General features: G+C 39.5%; 1 protein-coding gene across 1 annotated transcript in view; it reads left to right on the top strand.

The window, feature by feature from the left end:
• LOC126471471 (zinc finger FYVE domain-containing protein 9) overlaps positions 1-21826 on the top strand; it is a 429993-nt gene that overhangs the window by 302759 nt on the left and 105408 nt on the right. Inside the window, exon 13 of the mRNA XM_050099668.1 lies at positions 15155-15305. Coding sequence (XP_049955625.1) covers positions 15155-15305 — 151 coding nt within the window. The remainder of the gene's footprint in view (positions 1-15154; positions 15306-21826) is intronic.

Raw genomic sequence — 21826 nt, 5'->3', positions numbered from 1 at the left:
TATATTTAATTTTATATCACACAAAACAGCAAGTTATTAACTAATAGGCAATAAAGAGTGCAAATTTTCTGAAGAGCTCTGACCTAGCTGGCGGAACCCGAAACCCCACCACCCTATGGCGCAAGACAAGGAATCTGCAGCCCACATGGTCGCAGAACTGTCTCAGCCTCTGATTCAGACCCTCCACTCGGCTCTGTATCAAAGGTCCGCAGTCAGTACTGTCGACAATACTGTAGATGGTGAGCTCTGCTTTCATCCCGCTAGCAAGACTGGCAGTCTTCACCAAATCAGATAGCTGCCAGAAGCCAGAGAGGATTTCCTCCGATCCATAGCGACACACATCATTGGTGCCGACATGAGCGACCACCTACAGATGGGTGCACCCTGTACCCTTCATGGCACCCGGAAAGACCCTTTCCACATCTGGGATGACTCCACCCCCGGTGTGCACACGGAGTGCCCATTGGTTTTCTTCCCCTCCCTTGCAGCCATATCCCTAACACCTGACGTTGGAGCTCCCAACTACCAGTAAGCCCACCCTCTGCGACTGCCCAAATCTTGCAGACTGAGGGGCAACCTCTGGAACAGGACAAGCAGCTATGTCCGGCTGAAGATCAGTATCAGCCGGAGACAGAGCCTGAAACCGATTCATCAGACAAACTGGAGAGGCCTTCCGTTCAGCCCTCTGGAATATCTTTCGCCCCCTGCCACACCTCAAGATGACCTCCCACTCTACCACGGGCGAGGGGTCAGCCTCAATGTGGGCAGTATCCTGGGCAGCCACAGCCATAGTCGGATCAGGGGATGTGTGGGACAAGCTGGCTGTACCCGACAAACCCCCGTCCGGACCCCCACAGTGATGCCCATTGGCAACAGCCTCAAGCTGTGTGACCGAAGCCAACACTGCCTGAAGCTGGGAGCGAAGGTATGCCAACTCAGCCCGCATCCAAACACAGCAGTCGCAGTCCCTATCCATGCTAAATACTGTTGTGCAAAGAACGTCTGAACTAATCTACAGAGAGCACAAACAATTCAACACAAAATTTAAATGTTATTAAAATACAAGGCTGCCTAGTAAATGTAGCAATGCTGCTACTTGCGCACTGCTGACACACTGCTCGGCAGCAGAAGGCTAACTGTACTCTGAGTAACATACAAAGACTATTTGAAAGAAATAAACAAACGACAGACGATTACGCTACACTACATGCTGTGTGCGGGCGCAGGAGTAACTGGCCGCAGTTCGCGAGCAGCTGAGCATGCTGTTGGCCACAGTCAGCCACCTTCAGGCTGCTGCCTCGAGGTGCAGTGACGGCGGAGGGTCTGGCGCGTCGCTTGAGATGCCCCAGGTGCCGCTTGCTGCATCTGCTGACTCAGCCGCCAAGGCACCTTCTAGTGTACCTGGCACGTTGGGGCTGCCCTCACCTCAGGGTGAGTGGCGGACTGCAACACATTCGCGTTGCTTGAGGCGGAGGGCCAATGTGGAGGCTGGCCGGCTGGCCTCGCCCATTCATCCTGTCAGTGGGCAGGTGGCCGCGCCTTCAGCAGGGCCCGAGCAGACTTACGGGGGGCAAAGGCTTGCTGGTTATTGGGAGCTCCAACATTAGGCATGTGATGGAGCCCGTTAGGGAAATAGCGTACAGGGCTGGAAAGAAATCCAACTTGCACTCGGTTTGTATGCTGGGGGGCCTCATCCAAGATGTGGAGGCGGCCTTACCTGCGGCTATCGAGCGTACGGGGTGCAGTCGTCAGCAAGTAGTTGCTCACGTCGGCACCAATGATGCCTGTCGCTTGTGTTCTGAGGCGATCCTCAGTTTGTACAGGTGGCTGGTGGATTTGGTGAAGACCGCTGGCCTCGCAGGCGGGGTGCAAGCAGAGCTCTCTATTTGCAGCATCGTTCCCAGAGTGGATCGGGGTCCTTTGGTTTGGAGCCGAGTGGAGGGTCTCATCCAGAGGCTTCGTCGACTCTGTGACGGTCTTGGCTGCAGATTTCTAGACTTGCGCTATTGGGTGGGGAATTGTAGGACGCCCCTAGCTAGGGCAGGGATGCACTACACAAAGGAAGCGGCTACTCGGGTAACAGAGTACTTGTGGCGTGCACATGGGGGTTTTTTAGGCTAGGCAGTAGTGCAAGGTGTCTTGATGAATACTCACAAGTTGACGTGCAGGCAGGGAAATCAGGACACGCTCAGTGTAAAGACACTTCAGCTATCAAGATATTAGCAGTAAATTTTCAGAGTGTTCCGAATAAAGTTCCTGAATTTACTGCCCTCCAGGAAGCGCGTGGCGCGCAAATTATTCTCGGGACTGAGACCTGGCTGAACCCTGAGATAGGAAGTTCTGAAATATTTCGTGAGGGTTGGAACGTGTATCGGAATAACAGATTGGACACCGTAGGAGGTGGTGTCTTCATTGCAGTTGACAAAAATATTGTGTCTACTGAGGTCGAAGTAGAGTGTGATTGTGAAGTTATCTGGACACATTTAACAGGGCTAGGGGAAATAAAGTTAATTGTGGGGTGTTATTGCAGGCCACCAGGTTCCACCGTGACAATTCTAGAATCATTCAGAGGTAGTCTTCATTCTGTATCGGAGAAGTACCCGGATCATGCTATATTAGTCGGAGGCGACTTCAACCTACCTAATATAGACTGGGATATCTATGGATTCAGGCGGTACAGACAAGCCGTCGTGTGAATTACTTGTGAACACATTATTACAAAACTTTCTTGAGCAGCTAAATCAATAGCCAACGTGTAATGGAAATATTTTAGATCTGGTAGCCACGAACAGACCAGACCTCATCAATGGTGTCAGTGTTGAGACAGGGATTAGTGATCATGATGTTGTCATTACGACTATGGTTACGAAAGTTAAAAAGTCAGTCAAGAAGGCTAGGAGAGTATTCTTACTAAAAAGAGCAAATAAGCAGTTGTTAGCATCCCACTTAGTAAATGAATCGACTTCATTTACTTCCGGTACGATGGACGTGGAAGTATTATGGGCAAATTTTAAACACATTGTAAATCACGCATTGGACAAGTATGTGCCGAAAAAGTGGGTTACGACGGAAAAGACCCACCGTAGTTTAACAGCGCAATTCAGAGAATGCTCAGGAAGCAAAGGCAGTTGCACTCTCGGTACAAGAAAGATCGGGAGAATGAGGACAGGCAAAAGTTAGTAGAGATTCGTGCTGCTGTAAAAAGAGCGATGTGCGAAGCATTCAACCACTACCACCATCATACCTTAGCAAAAGATCTTGCTGAAAACCCAAGGAAATTCTGGTCTTACGTAAAATCGGTAAGTGGGTCGAAGGCTTCCATCCAGCCACTCACTGATCAGTCTGGCCTGGCAATGGAAGACAACAAAACGAAAGCTGAAATTTTAAATTTAGCATTTGAGTAATCTTTCACGCAGGAGGATCGTACAAACATACTGCCGTTTGAGTCTCGTACAGATTCTCGTATGGAGGACATAGTGATAGACATCCCCGGGGTTGTGAAGCAGGTGAATAGGTTGAAAATAAATAAATCGCCAGGTCTTGATTGGATTCCAATTCGGTTTTACTGCATTGGCTCCTCTAGAGGAAAGGAGGTGTTCTTTTCGTGAATCGCTACTGAGGAAATTTAGAGAACCAGCATTTGAGGCTGACTGCAGTACAATTTTACTGCCGCCAACTTAAATTTCGCGGAAAGACCACAAAGTTAAGATAAGAGAAATTAGGGTTCGTACAGAGGCATATAGGCATTCATTTTTCCCTCATTCTGTTTGGGAGTGGAACAGGGAGAGAAGATGCTAGTTGTGGTACAAGGTACCCTCCGCCACGCACCGTATGGTGGATTGCAGAGTATGTATGTAGATGTAGATGTAGACATTACATAACACAGATATTAAAATGCAAATCTGCCCCTGCTAAATACGAAACTACACAATGATTTGACTGATTTAACTAAACAAGTGTGCTAAGAACACTCAAACAAATTTTCAACTTGACTACTACACTTATATGAAAGCTAAATAAGCCACTTGCTGCCACTTGCGCACTGCTGCCACACTGCTCGGGGGCAAAGGCTAACTGTACTGTCAGTAACGAAAAAGACTATTATATGTGAAAGCTTAGCTTCTCTTGCGGCTTATTAACCTTAGATACCAATATTATATGTGAAAGCTTTGCTTTTATTGTAGCAACACTATGTATATTAATTTAAACTATTAACTTTCCCTGTTTGTGTGTTCATGCTACGTAGCAGTGCTGTTGCTGTTGGCTGAGTACATGATGTGTCCTATGCTCGGAATATCCGCTGCCATCGGCTGGTGAGATCACGTGAGCTATGACTGGCTTACAAACGCGCATCGCTATATTGATTTCAATGATTCAGAAAGTAATATGCGGTGTTTCATGGAATTGCAATGTATACTTTCGTAATACGAAAATACGCAGCGTACATGTTGCTGCACATCAAAGATATTTCCAAAACGTGTCTTTTTCCCTGAGTTTCGTTTTTTAAAGTGCTGGGAAATTCTACGCCCGTGTATAAAACCATAACCTTTCAAAGGACTGATAAGGGAAAATATACTGTCACTTAACACAGAAAACGTCTGTTTTCACCCAGGAGAAAGTGTATTTTTAACCGGGAAATCCGGGAAAACTCCGGGAATTTTTTTTCCCTGTCCGTGTATACACTCTGATGTCTCATGTGTAACACTGTGCACTGAATGGTATGCTCTGAACCACTTCTGCTTGCACAAGCTTTGTAGTCTTTTGTCAGATCTGCCACTGATTGATGTCTGCCGCCTTTACAGAGCAGGCATTTGTGATGAGGCCTTGTCACTTATTCATGATTGGGTCATTTTTTTCAACCATGTTCTGCAGGTGCTCTCAGCAGGAGCATGCATACAGCTGACTAGCTTCACATGTTCTGAGATGCTCACTCCCAGGTGAGAGGCCATAACAATTGGCTCTTTGTCAAAGTTGTTTATGCCAGAGGATTTCTACATCTATATACATACTCCGCAAACCAACAAATGTGGCCATATTGTGGCTAGAATGATACCCCAGTCATCTCTACATTGACATACTTTGCTTACTGCGTCACATGCCTGCAATACCACCAGGCAACAGTGAGTCTCACAGTGGGCAGCGGCCGTAATGTTGTGGCTCATCAGGTTACGTCATGCTTGTGATATAGAAGTTTATGTTCATCCAGTATCATTGAATTATCTTTCAAAGTCTGACAATAGGGTAGTCAGTACTTTACTTTCCATTTTAGCTGAGAATGTAAAGAATCTGACACAAGTTGTTGTTTTAGTTGAACTGTATTTTAAGAACATTTGAAACAATAAAAGATTTTAATAGTTCTTTTCCCATTGGCGACAGGATGGGAATCTGTCCATGCTCTTCCACTAACATTGACAAATACAGATTAACATACCGACCCCATGAAGATAGGGGGTAAGGCCAGGTGGAAGAAGAAGAAGAAGAAGAAGAAGAGGAAGAAGACTTGAGAATTGGGAACCAAGAAACTTGTCAGTCCAAAAATATTGTGAATCATTGGTTATAAGTTGTTGTTGTTGTTGTTGGTGGTGGTGGTGGTGGTGGTGGTGGTGGTGGTGGTGGTGGTGGTGGTGATTCCTTTTCCTTCTGCAAACACATTCATGTAGTAACTTGCTCTCCTCCGCCAATGCTTCCTTCACCATGAAGCAAACTGACAGTAATTTTTCAGATAATTGTTGAATACTTGTGTTATGCCACTAACAAGGGAATGCTCCAATCCGACATGTCAATACCTACCCTGAAATTTTTCACACAGGAAAAGCTGCTAAGGCGAACTGCAAGTATTATTATTATTAAAAAAAAACTGAGTTGAAGTTACTCAGTTTTTCTGCACAGAGAACCACTTATAACAGCAGTTTCTGCAGCCCTTACCTCCTATTACACAACTCGACGAATAAGCAGGCACAGCTGTGACAAGAAAACATAACACCATGTAACACGAAGTCCATAGTGCACACATGATAATTTTCAGCTCTTAAACCGTTCCAAAAATGCCTCAAATCATTAATTTTTGGACAACTTGCAGTTTGTGTCAACAGCTTAACTGTTGCAGATGTATTTATTACTCAAGTGAGTAGCTGAGGAAAGAAAGTAAAGGCAGTATATGATATTGTATCACAGACAACTTCCACCAATCAGTGCTTCAGTTTGTTGATATTAAACATTTTATAACAATTCCTGTATCACGCTTCTTATGATAATTTTTGGATAGCAAATATTTTACTAACACTGAAACAACTCCTTGTTTATTCCCTTTAGTTGTCACAAAAAATGCGAAGTGTTAGTTCATAATGAAAACAAATGTTTTTCTTGAACCAGGCACAACTGATAAAGAATAAGTAGTGCATTAGAGCACTTCACAATAATTACTAATTTTGCTTAGACATAACTGTAATGCAGTAAGAAATGATCGTGGCCATTGTTCTGCGTATTCTGCTGCATACCAGGCACATTTGATCAAATTTGTAAAATGTGGTAGTGCCAACTGACAATGCAAAAATGACGAAAGTTTTACAATACTGTTCTGTTTATCAATCGGAAATGACAAAAAGATAACATAAATTATATTGTTTGACAATTTTCCATAAAATGCTTTAAACTTTTCAAAAAAAAAATTTTTAACGAGATGCTGAATAACACTATTAGTTTCGGGTGGAATCTTAATTATATTAACATTCTTCTTGTCCTCCTCCAAAAGACAAAGGTATCATTACGTCCAGACCAAGAATCCAACAAATGCAGTGAATTACTGCCTGCATGTGGTAAGATGATGATGATTCGGATGTAACGTTGAAAATTATTCGCTCCCATTTTTGCAGATTTTGCTGTACTGATTACAAATTTTTTCAGCTAAACAGTTTTTGAAATAATTCAAAAGCCAAGAGCGCTTAAACACTGTTTACTGGATAACTGGTTTCAACACACTAACAGTGCCATCATTGGATCTGTGACGATATAACATGACAGGTTTGAGGGAGGGCTTACATGAATTACACTATATACATTAATAGTAGTACAGTACCACATACCTGAATGTAGATTAACATTTATAAACCATTTGGATATAATGATACATGAGGCAGACCAGTTGATGTAAAATCATTGTCACAAAAAATAAAATCAACTGCTCTCATGGTCATTCTTTTCATAAGATATGTAAAACTGCAGTCACAAGATAAAACTATATGGTACATGACCGCTGCTTGACTAACAATGGTTGGCATCAGACTGCCCTATTCCACACAGGTATACCTGCTGCGATTCTGGTGGTTCACAACCGGCCACTAGATAGCCCTGTCCAAGCAGTGCACACACAGTCCCATGGTATAACCACTCATTACTAATACAATACAACTTTACTATTACTGCTAATCAAATACCCATACAAAGAACACTTTCACATACACTTACTGAACATACTATACATACTATGCATAGTATACATACTATAAAGTACGTCAATTACAGAGTAAAAACACCTGCAGCAAAGGCATTATCCATATTAGTGCCATACAAAACTACACATTACAAATTGACCCTTATTCATATATGGAAGTCAGGAATATACACATAGTAAACTGTTCATAACACGACTTAGATACAATGTGACAAGTGATTAAAACCTGTGGCCGTGCGGTTAAAGGCGCTGCAGTCTGGAACCGCAAGACCGCTACGGTCGCAGGTTCGAATCCTGCCTCGGGCATGGATGTTTGTGATGTCCTTAGGTTAGTTAGGTTTAACTAGTTCTAAGTTCTAGGGGACTAATGACCTCAGCAGTTGAGTCCCATAGTGCTCAGAGCCATTTTGATTAAAACCTGTATGCTGGGTTTTACCTGTCTGGGCACTACGATCTTAGGTATTGTATGTGCCAAAACAGTAGTAACTAGCTATAAAAGGCTCTCACCAACTACACACTCGTTATGAACGGAGAACGGACCGACTATGAATACCTGCATAGGCTCATAAAAGTAAGGAATGGCAGGTCAGAAACAAACTGGGGGGGGGGGGCACGGGAACAGATGGGTGGGGGTGGGGGGGTTGTAGGGGGAGAGGTGGCGGTGGACAGACATGCGTACCAAGATGCACAGCCACTCCACGTGTGTTCCCATCAGCATGACACTTGTTCTGTCCATTCAGCCTACCGAATGGGGAGTAATGGAAAACCATTTTACTACGGTACCAAGAAACCACCCATTCTGGCTGGCCATACACAAATATATCTTTAGAATATAGAAACGTGAAGAAGACACATTTGGCGGGCAGTAGTAAGGTAAATGCTTTTTATGAGGCTTGACGTGTAGTCGGCCAGCCTCGCAAATAAATCTTTGCTTGATGATTACCATTGCCCACCAAATGTGTCTTAGTCACTTTTCTATATTCTACAGATGTATTTGTGTATTGCCAGCCAGAATGGGTGTTTCCTTGGTATTGTAGTAATATGGTTTTCCATTACTCCCCATTCGGTGAATTGAATAGACAGAACGAGTGCCATGCTGATGGGAAAGCACTTGGAGTGGCTATGCATCTTGGTACGCATGTCTGTCCACCCCCTCCTCCCCACCACCCACCTGTTCCCATGCCCCCTCGGTTTGCTTCTGACCTGACATTCCTTACTTTTATGTGCCTATGCAGGTATTCATAGTCGGTCCGTTCTACATTCATAATGAGTGTATAGTTGGTGAGAGCCTTTTATAGCAAGTTAGTACTGTTTTGGCGCATACAATACCTAAGATCGTAGTGCCCAGACAGGTAAAACCCAGCATACAGGTTTTAATCACTCGTCACATTGTATCCAAGTCGTGTTATGAACAGCTTCCTGTGTGTTTATTCCTAACTTCCATATATGAATAAGGGTAAATTGTAATACGTAGTTTTGTATGGCGCTAATGTGAATAATACCTTTGCTTCAGGTGTTTTTACTCTGTAATTGATGTACTTTAAAGTATGTATAGTATGTACAATAAGTGTATGCGAAAGTGTTCTTTGCATGGGTATTTGACTAACAGCAATACTAAAGTTGTATTGTATTAGCAATGAGTGGTTATACTGTGGGATTGTGTGTGCACTGCTTGGACAGCACTATCTAGTGGTCGGTTGTGAACCACTAGAATTGCAGCAGGTATACCTGCATGGAAAAGGGCAGTGTGATGCTGACTAGTCGAGCAGCAGTCATGTACCATATAGTTTTATCTTGTGACTGCAGTTTTACATATCTTACGAAAAGAATGACCGCGAGAGCAGTTGTTTTTTATTTTTTGTGACAGTGATTTTACATCAACTGGTCTGCCTCATGTATCGTTATATCCAAATGGTTTATAAATGTTAATCTACATTCAGGTATGTGGTACTGTACTACTAGTGATGTATATAGTGTAATTCATGTAAGCCCTCCCTCAAACCTGTCATGTTATATCTTCATAGATCCGATGATGGCACCTTCAGTGTGTTGAAACCAATTATCCAGTGAACAGTATTTAAGCAATCTTGGCTTTTGAATTATTTCTACAACGCCCCACTATGCACTATGTGTTCATTGCTAAACAGTTTTTCTTGTCCTAATTTGCTTTGATTTTCCGGAATGCAGATATAAAGCTGCGGAAATAGTAATCCACTGATACTTATCACTGGCATTGTTGTATACGGATGTGGCACAGCATTTGTTGGCTGCATTTGCTCAAAATGGTAAAGTGTGATTTGCATGAAACCTGACACTGGCTCCACATGCAGCGTTTTAGGGGATAACAAGAATCTTCGTCTTCACTTCAGCTATGAATTACCTATTAATGACATCTCCTCTACACATTTACTTAACGTAAACTTCGTAATTTTGTGACTTCCTTGTCCATATTATTTCCTGAATCTGTTTAACCAGGTCAAAGAAGCCTGGAAATCAGTAATGTTGAACCTACTTGCCATTCAGAGTGGCATGTGTCACAGATTTCTCTTGGTAACCGTATATTGACCCTTATATGTTGTTCTAAAACTATTCAATAGTTTTTCTTTCATACTTCTGCAAGTTTCATTGTGGTGCATATTTCATACTTCGTGTAACTTTTTCTTCCGTTTATGCAATTCATGTTTAGATCTTACAAAATGAAACCAGCTTTGGTAATTGCTTAACTTTAAGTGCTTTCTCCCTCCTTTGTTTAATCAAAAAATTCACAGCCTTACGTTTGTCACTGAAAGCTATTACTGTTCATGTGTTCTTTGGGCTTGGGAGGTATTCTGTTTTTGTTCTGGACTTTGTTAGCACAATAATCATCATTCGAACAACAGTTAAAGAAACATCAGAGTTATTTATTCCAATGTTTGTACAATTTCTAATGAAATGTCAACATTATTTGAATGAGTGTCCATTAAAGTAATATATATATATGTAGGTCATCGGGAGTAGTAGGTGATTTTGATCGCATACCACGTTCTTCATATTTTGTCTGCTCAAATTTAAAAACATTTATTGGATTCCACGTTACTGTGGAACTCTGGAACCTGCACAAAGACAGATGCTATTAATATGAAGTATTCACAAAGAAAAAAATTAAATTTTTCCTCCATTGTTAACACTTAGTGAGTGAGACAATTGTAAAATTATTGTTGATATTAAATGAGTTGCAAATTCGAGCGACAGTAATTGTGAACAGTTGCGTCAGAGAAACTATCAACAAAAACTGTAATTTGCTTTACAAATAATGAACACATTGTGTCATGTCATCTGTTTATCGATGTACCGACAACAAAGGCATTATTCATGTTATCTGTTTGTCAATGTGCCGACAGCGAAGGTTATGTACCTGCTGTGTTGTGGACGCACTGTCTGCTGTAGCTACAGCAAGGATTTGCACTACTCCAGTCAGCTGGTGCACTATGAATTTGGCAGCTGTCAACATTTTTAAAAAAATAGTTGCAGTGTGTCTTGCAGCTAAAATTTTTACATTGTGTTTCTTCCTGTATAAAAAATTTCAGGGCAGATTTTGACATGACAGGTCGGATTGTTCCCTTGTAAGATGGGAAAATTTAGTTGAAGCTCATAAGAGAAAGAAGCTATATTGTCTAACAATGAAATTGCAGATACAAGTAAATACTGATAACTGCATTATTTGTAAACTTTGTTTTGTAACTTACAATTTCTGAAGTATAGTTCAAACATTTTCTTTATGTGTAACAAGTGTGATGTTATATCAAGACTCATGTGACACCTTAGACATATGTTGCTGTAATCCTAACAAAAATCAGTTAAGATAGTACCTTCTTTTCATTATGTGTTGTTAGTCAAATAAATATGAAATGCGAAATAAAACTTCAAATTATTATTATTATTATTATTATTATTATTATTATTATTATTATCATTGTTGTTATTATTGCTTAAGAATAACAACTTGTCTTCCACCTGCTGTGTGGCACGTTCATTCTGTTGTTGGTGTTTTTTGGTGAAAGTGAAACATTTCTCTCTGTCTTTGCAATACTCTGCAATAGGTCAGTAGCTCATTAAAAGTTACTTGTCCCGAAAATTGTGTTCCAGACCTTTTCTCTGTGTAAATGTCTTGTTCTATGTATTTTCTTACTGACATGACTTGCTTGTTTCATTAGCAACACATATTGTGGCTCACCTTTTTACCTTTGAAAAACCTCTATTGCACAGACACACAGACTTGAAACTTGAGTTCTCCTGGACATATAAATGTTAAATTCTTAGTGGAATCACTGGGTGATGTTTTAGACAACCACTGATATTTGGACAGATGAATACACTGTCATTTTCAAGGCACAAGTGCAATGAGAGAGCACTGTGCAAAGAAATTTGAACCCACAGTAGTGGGGGGATATGCTGAGCAAGAACCATAATTTGACATTTGAAGTAAGACCACATGCACATGACTGCACATGCACACGTGTGCGACTGTGTGCGTGCATCCCCCCCCCCTCCCACACACACACACACACACACACACACACACACACACACACACACACACACACACACACACCGTAAAAACTACCGCCACAACAAAAGATGAAAAATATCTGAAGTTATCGAAGTGAATTTTATTACCAACATATGAGCAAGTAACATATAACTGTACCCCTGCATTGTTTGGCCGGAGAAAGAGCAGAAGTCCAAGCAGAATTAAACAGAAACTTCCTTCACTGTTAATGACGTGACATGCTAATTTAATCTCAACTCTTCCTTCATAACACTATCGTAATAGTTAGAAGTACATGCCAGTCTCTGTGTTATGTTCAGTAGGGTATTGGTGCCAGGGCAGTGTTCTGCAATAGCAGATTTTCTCAGTTGTTGTAAGCATCTTTGATACTTATGCACTATATGATATGGTAGACAGCCACCTTACGCATTCCAATGTCAACTTTGATCTTGGATAGCAGTCGAAAAACCCACTTCACTCCATGTTTCTGCAGATTACCGCCAGTCCTGGTGGAAATACCACCTGTGTATGGCAGAAAAGATGCAGACTTAAATACCACCCCATTGCTTTCATCAATAACCTTATTTGCACAAACTCCCAAGCATTTACCAGTTGTTGTTTTGGTTGGTTCTGTCACACAGGCTGTTTTCAAACCACATCCAGACACTGTTGAGGAGGTTAGGAGAGAAATGTGTGTTGACTGGACCATGTTCACTCAAGAGTAATATTATTACCACAAATCAAAACTGAAGAGTTTCCTCATAGGTCACCCCTTCTATTCTGTTGAGGAGTTTCATGAAAAAATAAGTTGGTTCTTATGTTATATTGTTGATTGCATTTACTTAAACCTATGGCTTGACTTTCTTTGAGTTCATAAACATTTTATTTTATCTGTTATTATTTTTATGTTGCAATTTCATGCACTGACACATTCCATGACCTTGGAGATTTTCTCCTCAATTTGGTCCTGCAGAACTAGATGTGTAAATAAATAAGTAACAGCTGTGAGTAATGTTTTGTGTACACTCAGATTGGATCCTGATATTGTCATCTTACTCACAGACAAGGACAATACAGTGGTCATGTTGGACAAGCAATAATTAAATTTTCCCCGAGACAATTAAGTGTCATCTTCATGTACAATAAAGATGGAAACTGAAGAAATGAATTAAAATTTGTGCCATGGCCAGGAGCCGAACCCAGGTCATCTTGCTTACTAGGCAGAAATGCTAACTATTACACCACCGCAGCACTGTGGTCAGTATTGCTGCACAAACTACCCAGGTCAAGTGCCCACCCAACACAAACTTCAATTCATATCTTCAACTTACTTTCGTCCTACATTGTCACTAATGCCACAGCCTTCCGGCATTGGAATTGCACCCTAGCTTTGGACATAATGAGGAAGTCCTGTACTGTAGGTGATCTTATAGATCTTATAATTAAATTTTTCTCGAGACGTTTAAATCTTATATTTATCTACAATAATGACGGAAGCTGATGGAGTGAATTAAAATTTGTGCCACAGCCAGGACTTGAACCCAGGTGTTCTTGCGTACTACGCAGAAATGCTAACCATTACACCACTGCTGCACTATGGTCACTATTGCTGCACAAACAATGTAGGGGGAAAATAAGCTAAAGATAAGAATTGAAGTTTGTCTTGGGGAAGGTATTTGACTTGAGTAGTTCATCCAGTATTGTTGACCATAGTGCTGTAGTTGTGTAAAATGGTTAGCATTTATGCCTAGTAAGCAGGAATACCTGGGTTTGAGCCGTGGCACAAATTTTAATTCATTTCTTCAGCTTCCATCACTATCATAGATACGCAGCATTATGTTCAAAAGATGCAGTGTTTACTACCTGATTCAGCATAGTTGCTGACTCCATGCTGACCCAACAATAAGGGTTTAGTCATTAGTGGGAGACCAACAGTCTCTTGCAGAAAAGTTTGTTCTTGCAAGAGTCTATAAAGATTCCTAACTGTCATTGTCTTGTCTGTACTAAACTGTATGGTCTTCAGAATATCTACTAGAAAGGGGTTCCTGTTTGGTCTGTTGTAGATGACACTAGTGCTCAGACATACCATGTATCCCACTAATAGATCAATGTGCATATCGCTTTAGGAATTCTGTAGGTTTCTGAGATTTTAATAAGTTTTGATGCGGTCTCTCTCTTCACTCATGTACCTCTGTCTCATTCGTTATGCTTAATTGCCAATAGGATTGGTGTTTTATTAACTAATCTGTTTCAACATTTGTTAGAATACACTTACTTCTTATTCAATTACCAGTTCTACAAGCATACAGATGGAGATGTGGAGCCCTTTGTCACCAATTGTTGCCTGTCTATTTATGGAAGATTTCAAGGAATGCGTCCTGGAGTTGGCAGTATTGAAACTTACATGCTTTCTTAAGTATGCCAACAATACTTTTTTTGAACAGCTATATTCAGTCCATTCGAATATTCGCTTCAGTGTGGAGGTGGAGAATAATGGCTGCCTTCCCTTCCTTCCAGGAGGAAGGTTGCTGTTACATTGCGACATGCTATTTATAGGAACTCAGCTCAATTCACACTGATTTGTATCTTCAGACTTAAAGTTGTCATCACCTAGCTCAGCATAGAGGAGTACATTGTTCCTTGATTCATAGAACCCACGTCATCTCAGATTTTTAAAGTTTTTCAGCTGAGTTAGTCCAGCTCAAGGTCACTTTTTGCCACAATTGATATAGTGAAAGAGTAACAATAAGGATATCCTGTCATGCACTTCCAGAATTTGGGGTAGTGTTATTAAGGAGGCAGTTGCAATAAAATTAGGATATTCTCATGAATAGAGGTGGAGGTTTTTGCTCAAATTCTGCTGAGAATACAGCTCTCTCAAAGCAATTACTGTATAAAAATGATAACTTCTGACATTGGTCATCCTTGGTTGTACAGTGGTGCTGGTCTTTCTACGTGCGCTGTATTCTGGTTCTCGGTCAGTGAAGCCCTACCTCCGAGGGTCTAAATTTCCTTGCGTGGCACTTTCTCTTTGCATTTGTGCCTTGTAAATCCATGGTGTTCATCCACTGAAATATCGGCAGTTGTCTAAAATGTCATCTGGTTGCATTTCCGTAAATTGTTTGAATATTACAGAAATCTTTTTCATATACACTCCCAAAACTATTTCTTTCCAGATGGGAAACTCCATGGGCAAAAGTCTTCCCAATTCGGCTAATGCTGAGACTCGGTGCTGAATTCAGGTACTACCCATGCATGCTGGTGTCTGTCCGAGGAAGAAGACCAGTGTATTGTGAAATAGGACACACAATTATTAATCTTCTAGCGGTGAGTATTCAAGCATTTTCTTATGCTAAATATTTATAATTTGTTATTTCATTAAATGATGCTTTCTTGAATTACTCAATCATTAATCTTATTACTACAAAACCACAAACAGTATTGCATGGCAGAAACATGATCAGCAAATTCACAAGAGTCATAAATTCATTACCCTTGTTCTACTTTTGTTGATTTTCATCTTACATCCTCTTTTCAAGACGCTAACTTTTCCATTGAACTGTTCCCCCAGGTCCTTTGCTGTCTCCAACAGAATTACAGTGTCGTCAGCAAACCTTAAAATATCCCACCCCCATAAACTTTAACACCCTTTCACAATATCTCTTTTCTTTCCTTTAATACTTGTTCAGTGTACAAATTAAATAACATCAGGGATAGGGTACAACTCTGCCTCACTCCCTTCTCAAGTGGTACTCCCCTTTCATCCCCTTCCACTCTTAAAACTTCAGTGTGGTTTCTGTACAGGTTGTAAATAACCGCTTACTCTCTTTATTTTATACCTGTTACCTTCAGAATTCTAAAGTGTGTGTTGCAGCCAACATTGTCAAAAGCCTTCTGTAAATCTACAAATGCTATAAATGTAGGTTTACCTTTTTTCAGCGTCTCTTCTAAGGTAAGTCATAGGGCCAGTATTGCTTCACATTTCCCTACATTTCTCCAGAACACAAACAGAATTAGCCTGTTGGCGACAAATCACTGTAAGTGGTAACTACTGTAAAATACCTTGGAGTAGCCATCCATAGTAACTCTTAAGTGGAATGACCACATAAAACAAATTGTAGGGAAAACAGATGCCAGATTAAGATTTGTTGGGAGAATCATACAAAATTTAATTAATTAATTAAAAAATTGTCTTACAGAACACCTGTTCAACTGATGATGGAGTATTACTGATCAGTTGGGGACCCTTGTGAGATTGGATTAATACAAGAAACAGGGAAGATACAACTAAGAGTGTTGTGTTTCATCTTGCAATTATTCAGTTAGCATGGGAGCATTACAGAGATTCCAAATAAACTCCAGAATGTTAATGCTGCAAAAGAAGTGGCATATATCATGGGAAGTTTACTATTGAAATTCTAAGAGCATAAATTCCTTTCACGCAAAATGATCATCAAAAAATTTAAAAAAAAAAAAATGGAGCTCATGTGGAGATATACTGACAATGATTTTTCCTTTTGAAAACATTACTGGAAGTTAACAGCAGTCTTATAGATAATTAAAATACTAATCAGTCTCGATCACAAAGATTTATGAAAAACTAAAAATAACACATTAAATGGTAAGCAGTTTTGTTTTCATCAGATACATCTTCAGACCATGTCTCAGTAGGTGGTGAGCAGAGATGATGGGAGAGCATTGGTAAGTGTCGGAGGAGACCACTGGTAACAAGACATGGTCTAAAGATGATTTTTTGATAAAATTACGGGTTACCATTTCGAGATGTGATTTTTAGTTTTTAATAAATCCTTGTGATCAAGGCTGATTAGTATTTTAATGATTTTTTTTCCATGCATTATATTCAAATGGGAAAGAGAATGGCAAAAATGTAGAAGTACAAAAGTACCCTTTTACACTCACTGTATTGTGGGTTGTGGAGTGTTTATGGGTTGTGGAGTGTTGATATTTTAAAACAATTTTCTTGTGGTCTTAGTCATTTGAATTGACATGCTTTGCATGTTAGTCAACAACTCATAATTTGAAAGTCTTTCGTAAATGCAACTTGTTCCCATAGTGCTCTCTTTTCTCCTCATATATGTAACACATCAATAACTTTCGGCACTTTTTTTTTCCAGAGAGATTACAATATGCCATTGTTAAATCCCTTTGTAAGAAAGATTATATGGGAGATGACACTAACTACTTGGCCATTTCACTAGTGACATCATTTTCCAAAATTTCTCAGTAGGTGATGTATTCTGTAATATTATTCCACGTGAGCAACAGTAACATCCTCAGTAAATCACAGTTTGGATTTCAGAAGAGTTGCTCAACTGCGATTGCTATTAACACATTCATCCAGTTATCAAATTTGACAAGCATTTAATAAACTAAGGTTTTATGCTGCATAGTCAACCAATGGATTATGACATATCTAACGAAAGACTGCAGAAAGCTGTATTTTATAATTCAATCAGTGTAGTCAGCAGAGATTCTTCTGACTGGGGAGAAATTGCTTAAAACAATGTAGTTCAACCATATTCACACTTCGAACCACTGCAAATTTTGGACGAAAGAAAGCCTTAATTACTCAAAAATGTGCTGTAAGAATAATATGTTTTGCTCCCTCATGATCCTCTTGTAGATATCTGTTTAAGGAGTCAGGCATTTTGAATCCTCAGATAGGATCACTAGGCTGAGTGTACCCCTTATGAGTCCTCCCACCAAGGAAAAATCCGTGGCAGCACTGGGAATCAAACCCAGGTCCTCAGTACGGTAACCATATAACCTGACCGGTAAGTTACAGAGGTGGATGTCTTGACTATTGTTCCACAGTATATCTATTCCCTCATGAAGTTGGTTGTAAATAATCCACTGCAGTTCAAAAGGAACAGTGATGTACATAATTACAATATCAGAAGAATCAAGTAATATTAATTACTCTGTGTTAAATTCATTTGTAGCACAAAAGGGTACACAATGTAGCAACCAAAAACAGTGATCACTTACCAGTGATATGTCTGCCAGACAGCAAAGTAAAATTTGAAAGCAAACTGAAAAAGCTTCTCCTCCACAACTACTCCTGTTTCATAGAAGAATTTCAATTTTTGTAATGTGCAAAATGTGGGAGATAGGAATTACTAACAAATTTGTTTTTTATTTGTTGTAAATGGTCATTACGTAACCATATTTACAAATGAATGAGTAATGTGAATGTAAAAATCTCTTGTTCCACATCATTACAATTAATCATGGAACATAAAACTAACTAGCTACATGTAACCCCATTTAGAACTGACAATGACCAATGGTAGCAAGAGCATAGAACTGTCTTTAATGATTTGTATGTATAAGAAATCAATTTTATCCTCATTTGTTAGTGTTACAACAGCTATTAAACTTGATTGAGTTATTTACAAGATCCTGTTTGCCACGTAAGCAAGAATAACTATCTCTTATTTTTTGATTTTATTGTAAATTAATTTTTATTTTTGTTTTGAGCCAAACATGTTAACACTTAATTATTTTATGGCATCTTCAGGTGTCTACAAAGGAATTAAAGAAAATATGTAATTGATTGTGCAGCTTTATTTCACAGCAGCATTTCTAGGCCAATTAACTCAATAAAAAAAGCCATGGTGTAAATAATAATATCACTGATAAGCAACAGACCATTGAAGTTGTTCCAGAAGAGTCAACTGATGTGTGTGAGATATAGGAGGCATAAAAGATATTGTTCTATTTGTATGTGTAGTTACAGATAAAATGAATATAAACCCATTGATTGCTGTGGCAGTCTTTGGGACTAAGTCTCCCAAGGACCATCTGGTAAGCCCATAGAGTGCCACATCAGTTATGTATTTGGCACTAACATTCTACTACTGGGCTGCACCAAACACACAGATGAAAAACTCTGTTTTAGAGGAAACTGTTACACATCAGGTTGACACCAAGTGGGATTTTGAATCCTGTCCTGAAACTTTAGACATAGAATGCTTGGCCTCTTGTGCACAACAGAAGAATATTTACATGAATACCATGTGTACAAAATGTACTGCGCATACTTCACAAATAACACATTTATTAAAATGTTATTTATATCTAAAATACTGATTTTCATAGGGACAGTGTAATTACGTGTGATCTTTTCAAAGTAGCCCAAACATATTATAATTTCAGAATACTAGCTGGTGGTGCTAATGTGCCTCACTTTTTTTTTTTCTAGTGACATCTTTTTTTCAGTTGTCTTCAGATTACTGTAGCACAATATTGCATTCATGTCATTTTTCTTTACTGATCCCTTTTTGCCTGAAAGGGTGCACTTTACATAAAGTATGTTATCCATAGTCACTTTCATCCATCACCAGATCTGATACCATATTTATCAGAGTATAAGATGACCCTGAATATAAGATGACACCCTCTCTTTCTTTCTTCTGTTTTTATCTTTTTATTTTTTAAGGCTTCTTGGGGAAATTTTATTTTTAACATAATTTGGTTAATCAACTTTAAAAACTGTTTTGTTGCTATAAAGTATCTATCTAAAAATGTTAACATTATACCTATTCAAAACTTATGCCTTTTATTGATTGTATATGTTTCGATAATAAAAGAAGAAAGAAAATTAAAAGGATTTATTTTCAATTCCTTGTTTACTTACCATTTCTGTTGTACCAGTATGTTTAGTAGTAAATGATAATAATAATAATAATAATAATAATAATAATAACAATAATCACTGATATAACTATCTTCATTTGTAAGCCTACTGGCATTTCTTCCCTCCTAATACTGCTTCCAAAGCATGTCATCTTCTTAGCTATCTGTAGCACTGGATATGCATACCTTTTTTTAAAAATCCTTTCATAATAGATTTACTCAAGGTTCTGCCCCAGGCAGTAAAGATCCATTGGCCCAGGATGGGTACTGAGGGTTTCCTTACCTTCCCTGCTGGGGCAAGGGCATATTCTCCCGGAAGAAGCCACTAACTGTAAAACTGTCACAGGTGATCCTTAAAAGTTCTATTCACCACAACAACATCCATTACTCAAAGTTGTATGGTCAAGCAAGCAGAAATTATCATCAGGTCTGTGTTTTTCTTTGCTGTCAGATTTTTAACTTCCTGGGAGAGATGTTCCCTGAAAGAGTCCAGCACGAACATGTTCCTTCTGTTAAGCAGAGAGCCTCATATTCTGTTCCAGATAACCTTAATCCAATCTAGCATCAGGTCATTTGTGATACAGCCCTTTTCTTGGCATCTAAAGATAATCCCTGCAGGCAGTTTTTTTTTTTTTTTTTTTTTCCTGCAAAGAATCACAAATCAGGGGGAGCCTCCTTCCACCTGCTATTGCACCCAGCATTACTGTTATTCTGGACTTTTAATTGCCAGAAGTCCTTATAGGCACATTAATGCCCTTCACATCGACAGTAACATTTGACAGCATATCAAAGTAAAAAGGAGTCTGATGAGCATTGCCAATATGACCTAGCAGTCAGTCATTCTGTTTCCTAAGATATGTCATATGCCATGGGAAGTTACTGAGCTAGCATAGGTCTGCAGTTGTAATGTAAGCACCACCCTCTTCATCATGCAATGCATGCTGTTGGAAAATTCTTCTTCATGTCCAGTGTCTTCATTTGGATAATTTTTCAAGTAATCGGAAAGTCTTCATTGCATTTCTCTGCACATACTGAACAAAGTGCTGCTCCAAATTGTGAAACTTTCCCTGTTTAAGTCACCTGAAAGTTTGGTATGTAGAACTGACGTCTTTTAATTTACTCTTCATCTGATGCCGCCTATGAACATTCACTTCTGTGACATAAAATTTTCTTCCTGCTGTACATTCATGTGTGCCTCTGCTTCGTGAATCACCATTAACTTAAAATTAGTGTTTTATTGTCTGCTTGAACCAGTTGGGAACTGCAAACTCATAGATTTATGTTTCTCAGCTAAGTCTCAGCTGTAATTTGCATCCATTATTGGTTGCTACAGTTTACATTTCTTACCGGTTTGACAATGTAAGCATACTGAGTGACAACTACGTGATGTCTAGGCTCCCTACAGCTGAATCTGGAGAAATCGGATTAACGCTGTAACCAGCCTAGAAAATCAGCAGTGCTGTAGAGCAGTGGCAGCTTTAGGGGCGCCACAAATGAATGATGGAAATTGCGATATATTCAGAAATAAACAGACCAATGTTTTCGACAAACAAGGATATAAATTTGGAAGCATAGCTTTGCATTTTCCAATACATTTTCTGTATTAATTTGAGACATGAACTTCATTTGCATGGTCATGTTGTACTCAATTGTTATATGAATATTGAACATATTTCAAATCTGTCTTTGAAACTATCAAGAAAAAGGGTACTTTTTCACCAAATGTGTTTTGTTTTATTGAAATAAAACATCACAAGAGGTCTGTAACAAAAGATAGATAGAATTTGGCTTGCTTTCTGGACTGGAAAACAGTTTGTTCCAAAAGATTTTTATGATATTTTACAGTATTTTATGTCCAGTTTTCGGTCACATGAGGAAACGCTGTTTACTTTCATGTTTTCAAGTTATTCCTTCATTTGGCACGGTTGATTCCAGTCTAATCCCACATCACAGAACTGTGCATTTCGTGGTATAAAACACAACTCAATGCAGCACGACAAAGTGATGTGGGAGTAGGCTGTAATCAACGGTGCCAAAGGAATACCATGGAAACATGCAAGCAGACAGCATTTCCTGATGTTACCAAAAGTTGGTCTTAAAATGCCATAAGTAAATTCAACATCTTTCATAATGAACTGTGTTTGGATCCAGAAAGCAAGCCAAATTGTAACTGTCCGTCATTACTGATC

Source organism: Schistocerca serialis, chromosome 3 (genome assembly GCF_023864345.2).
Source record: "Schistocerca serialis cubense isolate TAMUIC-IGC-003099 chromosome 3, iqSchSeri2.2, whole genome shotgun sequence".
In the NCBI taxonomy this organism is placed as follows: Eukaryota; Metazoa; Arthropoda; class Insecta; order Orthoptera; family Acrididae; genus Schistocerca; species Schistocerca serialis.
Note: the sequence above shows the minus strand (reverse complement) of the source record. Positions and strands in the feature narration are given on the sequence as shown.